A 7,801-nucleotide genomic window follows, 5' to 3' on the forward strand; every position below is an offset into this window, starting at 1 on the left:
AACTTGTGCCATAAACAACACCAAATTAACACTTAATCTAAAAAAGATCATTCTGATAGTGTACCATTTACATAGAAGGTTGATGCGTCTGACCATTATTCGATATTTCTACTTGGCGAAGTCTATATGGACGAATAATAACTTGTACATTATTTTTTTTTAAACAAACACCATGTGTGATCATAGTTCTATGACAAAACTTGTGCCATAAACAACAGCAAATTAATACTTAATCTAGAAAAGATACTTTTAATACCACACCATTTTCTTAATAAAAGGTTGAATATTTTATTATTAGAGACATAGTTATCTCCTGCATATTTCAAAGTACTTTAAGTGCATATAACGTATTTCGCGTAAAAACATCGCGTTATGAATATGGTAATATAAAGAAGCACTCTGCAATAAGGTTAATGCAATATAATTATCGTAACCACAAATGTATCGCGTCGTTTAAATATAAACGAGTCTTTTAAATTTCCTGTTCAATGAATACTTTTCGTGGGAGAGATGAATATGGTATATTATTGGCCTCACTTTTACCTAGTACTCAACAGCAGGTCAGGTTCCCTCAGTTGCAGTAAGGGTTAGTTATAGAAATGAGAGGGCAGCAAGTACCGCGAAATGTGGAACAGCGAATAATCGTCAAGTTTCTCGTGAACGAATGAATACAGCCGGTAGACATTTTAACCAAACTCCAAAGGTACATTAGAGAAGAGTTCTGAAAAGATCTTGTACGGAAATTCAGACTTTTTTAATAATATTCTCACTATTTTATCAACTACAGATTGTCATCAACTTTTAAACGTAAACTGCCTACAGCTTGACTGCATTACAGATGCAACTCTGTTTCTATTAATTGTTCTTTTGAATTTCACATAGAGTCAATTTCCTTTCAATTCGCCAGCAATGATCAATTCTAATTATTATTTATTCAGATCGTGGAAACAAACGTTTGCAGTTAATGTAAATCATTATTAAGTATAGCATTCAATTTAAATTTGATTGTTCAAAGTTTGCAAGAAGTTATCTGTCCCTTTTAATGTTTCACTCAACGTTCTACACGAATATTGCGAAATTTTTTAAATCAGAGTGATGTATAATACTATCCACGCTCGCTGGATTCTAACATTTAAAATTTTAAGCAACACGAACTTCAAACTTTGTAATGGAACACATGGGAGATTTCGAAGTTTGTTAAACGAGGTCACATTCAAAATTCTATTTGCAAAATCCAATTTTCAATAATGAAATTTATATAAAAATTTCCTTTATTTCCTTCTCACGATATTGTATTCTTATTAATGGAAAAATACAATACTGGCATTAACAATTTATCTCTCGGCGTATTGAAAGAAAATCAACATAATCCAAAAATACTCTCTATATTATAAAGATATAATAAATTCAATACTTATGCATATTGTAGACAGCATTTAGAGTGCTATAAATGGGAGAAAAATAAAACCTGGAGATATGCTAACTCTAAAATTTGCAATATTTAATAATTAGAAAAACATCGATTATATAGGAGATTAAAAATAAAAGACTGGGTATGAAAAATAGGAAAGATTTAAGTAGAGTTATGGAAATTTAGGTGAATGTATCGAAGTAAGGAAGTTTCAGTGATTGATTCGAAGGCATATAAATATACCGATGATAAGCATCCACGCATGACCTTTTTCAAACGCGTTCACCTTTCTCCCCCGTACACAGGTGCGCACTTGTGAGTGGCACAGGTGTTGTAGAGATATCGATTATGCAATCGCGTAGCCTGCAGCCCCGTGTACAAACGGTAATGCATGAATACGCGTGCATCCCTTTTGCCCTGTGTGCTACCACGATACGAATAAACCGGTCCGAGCTCAGTCTGTCAAACAGCCCTGCTGGTGCTAATTGTCGACTCACCATCCCTGCTACGAAACCATCCACTTTACGCATATGTCACTTTACAGATTTCCATCTCGTCTATCTCGTCCTATTTCTTACATTTTTACTACGACTCGATAATTCCATTAATTTACCTAAAACACATCCAACTATCAAATATCTGAATCACCGAAAATCTACAAATAACAAACCTGTTTATTCTATTGTAGAAACTAAAGGCGGAAACAATGGAAATGAAATTTCCTCTGTAAAAGGAAATTTCAACAAATGTCTCGCGGGAGTCAATATTTTACAGAACTAGCAAATATGCATACATGTACAGATTCTCGTACATAGAGTAGTCCATCGTAAATCTAACAGTAGAAGCAGCAAGAACTGACGTCAGTTGGCGTACTAGGTTGCAAGGATCTTCTGTTAGCTCTGGTAGAAATGTACGAGGTATTCAAATATTGAATTCCTCGAAAATTCTGGAAATCAGGCCACTGGATACAGGATATCTGTAGAATAACAGTCTTTGGAGAAAGCCTTGTTACGACACACAAAAGGAGCACTGTCCAAATTTCAATTATTGAGAAGGCTGGTTCTACGTGATTTGACTAACTCATCTTCATTTTGGTACTTTAACCTTCCCTTGTAACGTTTTACGTTTATAATATATCCGTGTGTACCATTCATAAAGGGACAATGATTCGATTGCAGGCTTTCAGAACAATTATGCATGTTTTACAAATTTTAATATGAAAGTGAATTACATACAGTGACTATTAAAACTGTTACAATGATTTACTTGTCTGGAGAACATTGAAAAACACACGGCTTTTATGTAAGTGGAATAGAACTTAATATGAGCGTCAGCGCAAGTAGAAATAGCAGATAATGGTTAGACGCGCCTGATATTTCAAATTCAATTATATCGATGACGAATAACTTTAATGAAAATCTCTTGAAACTCTGATTAATATTACTATTTCATTAACACAATATAATACATTTTGAAATTGCAGGAATGTTAGAAAAATAGACTGCAAGTAGTGGCGAATTGTGTGTACGCGATACAGTGATCAATAATTACTATTTTCAGATAATATTTGAAGTTAATTAAGTTCCACGTTTGAAATACCAATAACAATATATTTATAAGCTTGCAAAAACATTGATTTTCAAACATTGTATACTGACCCAGAATGTGCATTGTATATTGATTACTTATTCATAAAAAATTGTTATTAAAGTCACGTAGAACTTAATTTCTAAATTGCGTAAATAATTTGACAACTGTATAAGGTGCCCCCGAAATAACTACTTCGATGTAAATAATGTAATCCAAATAGACCCAGACGAGAGTTAAATTCTTAATACCAGCACGAGTACTATCGATACTATACATAGAAAATAAAATTTTTCGAGTTTCCAGCGTCGTTGTTTCGCCGTTTCCCGGTACTGTATCGGAAAAAGAACGTTCTCTTTTAAGAGTTAATAGCTGATGATGTGGTGAATGTAGCCGAGTAATCGATAATAGCCATCGTCAAGTCCCTCAAGAGTCGTTACACTTATCCGGTGTTACTCTTTCCCCGCAATATTCAGTTCAAGCGTTCGGACATAATAACCGCAATCACGCATGATTTTTTCTTCCGTCAAGTACCTAAAATGTTGCTGTTCAAGCATGTTCGATTCGATATTATCAGCAAATACACAGTGTCTCGTAAAATGAAGTACTAGCGACTCTACGACTAATGTTTCAAGAATAATTTTGCTTTTGTTCTTAGCGAGAACAATGTAAGCAGTTGCCTAGCTATCTACCCGCATGAAAACGGTGAAACTTTATTTTTGAGAAAATTAGTTTGGAAAATTCGCTGGATATACACGCGATTCAATATGACTTGGCTAACGTCTCTCCGTTACTCATTATTTCTATTTGTATCGGCGTTTGTAAATATTAATCGTGGTACAATGTTATCTATTACTATCATCTAACTAGTTACACAAGATAAAGTCACGCACGATCAATATTTATAAACGCAAATAAAAATAATAACGCAACGAACAGACACGTTCCAAGTTTCAGCAAACTTTTACTTTAAACATTACTAAATAATAATTTTCTTCGTGTATTCCTTTTGATAAAAAACACACACCCAGAAAAGAAAGAAACAAAAAGTACATTTAAAAAAGACTGTTATTGAGACGTGTTAAGACAAAACATATAAAAGACTAATACGAGTAGTAATTGCATTGAAATTTTAAAACACGAAGTGAAGGTTGATTAGAAAATTTAGCAATATAAAAAAGACGACGTTAATTATTAAATTTCATCATTAATATGATGATCAAGCGGAAGATCCGACGCGAGAAACGTGCGAAACGATGGTCACCGAGATATAAATAATTACCAACAGTACGATAAATGGGTAATGCGAAACTATATCAATTATCATGGATAATTAACGCCATGGGCAAAGAATACGAATTAGATTCATGAACGGTTAACGTTATTAACGAATTTAATCGTTACTACAATAAACTCTTTATGGGATTTTACAAAGTCGTTAAAACCCTACATGATGATTATTCAATTAATTATTTACATTGTTGAATCATTAACACCATATTCTACCACGTCAAACATTCGTAATTTAAATTTACAATTAAAAGATTAGGCTTTTGGTCAGATTATTCGTTCAATTCTTTTTAAGTATTTATTTGTATTTTAGCATATATTTAAGTATCGCTTTAGAATGAATAAATACTTATCTATTCCATTGCATTATACAGTTTTAATTTCTTTGGTACAAACACACTATAATTTTCAGTAATTCTAGTGTTCATAACTGTAACAATTGCATTGGATAAAGCACCGATCGGAAGTTGAATCGAAAGAGAAAGCGAGATCGACGTGAATAAAATAACGATCGTTGCGTGAAAGACTGTGAAAATCGCAAGAAGAAACGATTGCGTCGGATTCGCGTTAACGGACGTAACAGTACGGCTGTAATCTCATCTGGGCACTCAACTGGTAGCGACGGTTTTTATCCTATTAGATCGCATGAATAAACTAAAGACCGTGGAATCCGCGACATAGTCGGAGGGAAAAGATCGCGAGATTGGGGGTGGGACAGATCGACGGTTCGACGTGTGTCATGGTTTCGAGATTCGCGTAGGGATACGGGACCACAATCTGAAAAAAGATACGTCGTGAAGTGTGTGGGAGCTGTCAAGATACCGGATGTAGGACTAGCTTCCACACTGAGCTCCGATTGATTCCTTTTAGATGCCTTCAATGTACTTTTCGTGGACCGAGTATCACCGACGACACGGATAACCGAATGCTCTTGGGCTTTTGCATCTTTCTATCGATGGTATCGATGGTTTTCTAGGGTGTCAAATCCGTTTCACACATTCGAGAACCACAATTATTATACAGTAATTATATTCTCATTTTTTCTATTATGTTTTTTATCTTGTCTCACTTTCTTTCGTACGTTTCAAGTATGTATTCGCGTATCACTAGCTCGAGAACTACAGTTATTATAGAGAAATACATATTCTCATTTTTCTATTACGTTTTTTAACTTGCTTCACTTTCTTTCAAATATGCATTGTATCATGTAATTTTGTTGTCGAAGTAGATAACGCTTTCCCTTGAATCTATGATATTATCGCAGGCACATACTTACGAATTAGAGTTAATGTTTACATAGTAAAAATTCTGAAAATAAATAGTGCCAAAAGGGGTGGAAATCGTAGACATTATTGGTAAGTAAAGCCAGTAAGATAAACGACGGATACAAGGATCGTGTGATGCATGTGACAAGGGAAACTTGTGGCCAATGAAAATGGATGATGCGAACTTTCAATGTCTGTTATATCGCCACCCTTACATTCCAAAAGTATTGGGTCAATTCTTCAACCCACCAACTTGGTCATGTATAATGTATTGTTTACGTCTCGAAGGGTTTCGCGCGATTTATGGTACAACACAATGACAAGAATCGATTCGTTTAACGAAAAGAAAGATACACGTACTAATAAAATTAACAATAGGTTTACTCGACATTAAAATGCAGTTTTTCTATTAACTAAGGTATATTAAATTCAACATAAATTGCTAACAGATAATATTTATATGTTCTGTAACGTTAAATTTAAAATCTGAATGCGTAAAATTAAGGGGTTTCGTAAACGTAATGTCAAGGCTGTGCAATATTATTAATGGGATTATTATTCCGAACAATTCCAAAATTAAAATGACGATATCGAATAATAGGGAGCTTAGAATCGCGTTTGTAAGATACGTCGGACCGGTGATGAGTAGACTGTGTAGAGGGTGAAAGAACCCTCTGCAAAGCTCCTATTTCGTTAATTCTACTAATAAAAATCTGAATTTGCATAAAGATCCACAGTGTAGCGATGAAAGAAATGATGGTTTTGGTAATGTTAAGATGTTAAGGTGTTATTTACCGTTGGATTTGGCATACATCGTCGCGGCGGGGGCGGCATGGGATCCGGGGCGGCACGATAAGGTGGCGGCGAGTATCTTCCCGAAGGGAAACAGCCCGGGGCAGTGATCGGTGCCCCGTGGAGTCCCTTGCTCCCCATCATCTTGTCCGGTGAGTACATCATCCTGCAGCCCAGCTAAGTCTAAGCTCTATGGCTTAGACCTAAACCAGCGAAAAACCGGTGACCCTCGAGAGTCGAGCGATACTAGCAGCTAGAGCTGCGCTTCTTCTTCGCCAGGATATTCGCGGTTCGCATCTGTGTGCGATAAGAACTCGGAGAATGTCCTCGCGACCAACGAAAGTACCTCACTTCATTCACGAAATCGCTCGAAATGGAATTCCGATGCACCGACGGGCACGACGGATCGAGGAATCACCGTGAAGGGTTGTCGTACATCTACACTCTCATTTTACGAGCCACAACTCATCCCCGTCGAAGCTCTCAGTCTGCCGGTTTTAGTACGATCGACCGTAGCGATCGTGGATCTCGCATGTTGCACGTGATTCGCGCACACAACGGCCTCTAATCCGCACTGTTTCGCCTCCTCTATGTTCTAATCATCGCAGCGATCGAACATTCCGATTGACTGGCTGGTAAATCCGGCAACCTCAATCACTGCACAAAAGAAACGTAAAGCACGTCGTTCCTCGGAACAGTATGAATAAATAATTCCCTATCGAGGAGCAGCTGATCGAAACGAGTCCACCGGTCGAGAAGACGGGGGATCTGATCGGCCGGATAAATAATCACATCACCGATCGAACCGTTCGCGACGGTTAATTCCGCAAATGTTATCGATAGCAATTAACCAGAGAGAGAGAGAGAGAGAACACCGTACGCGAATCTTGTCCTGAAGCTGTGCACTTTTTGGCGCTGACTGGCCGGCCGAAGAGTGCTCCGCGGATGAACTCTTCCACGAGGGATGGCGGGAGCGCGCGAACAAGAGGGAAACTTAGGGGTAGGGGGTGGCGACTAGCCAGGATATTCGCGTACCGGCGCGTGCTCAGACCGGTGAGGGGTTGTTCGGTACAGGGGTGAGTCGAGAACAACTGGAACGGAGGGGTAACACCGTGCATAGGCGGAGTCTAACACGGTCACGCGTGCGCCCCTAATCCGATCCACGTCGGCCATCTTTGCCCTTGCCTTCGCGTTTCGCGTGGGTGTCGCTAACCGTGACCACTCGTTTGTCCCTCCCTGCATTCTACCCTCCCTCAGTCTCTCCCTTTTTCTCCCTCTCGGAAATTCTGTCCTCTTTCAACCCCCACCAGGCCCTCCACACCCTTCCCAGTCACCATCCTAGCGCGAACCACCCCTCGTACGAACCTTGCCCCGCGCAACCTTGTCTTCTCGAAGGCGCCTCGTGTTTTCTACCTACATTTCTTCTCCCACGTCGTGCTTTTGTTCGACCACCGCG

At 38.1% G+C, this 7,801-nt stretch overlaps 1 protein-coding gene across 1 annotated transcript in view; it reads right to left on the minus strand.

The window, feature by feature from the left end:
• Positions 1 to 7,229, minus strand: part of Acj6 (abnormal chemosensory protein 6) — a 40,948-nt gene extending 33,719 nt beyond the window's left edge. Inside the window, exon 1 of the mRNA XM_076780744.1 lies at positions 6,349 to 7,229. Within this exon, the coding sequence (XP_076636859.1) occupies positions 6,349 to 6,510 (162 nt within the window). The 5' untranslated portion in view covers positions 6,511 to 7,229. The remainder of the gene's footprint in view (positions 1 to 6,348) is intronic.
• Positions 7,230 to 7,801: the final 572 nt, after the last annotated feature.

Source organism: Colletes latitarsis, chromosome 13 (genome assembly GCF_051014445.1).
Source record: "Colletes latitarsis isolate SP2378_abdomen chromosome 13, iyColLati1, whole genome shotgun sequence".
Classification (NCBI taxonomy): domain Eukaryota; kingdom Metazoa; phylum Arthropoda; class Insecta; order Hymenoptera; family Colletidae; genus Colletes; species Colletes latitarsis.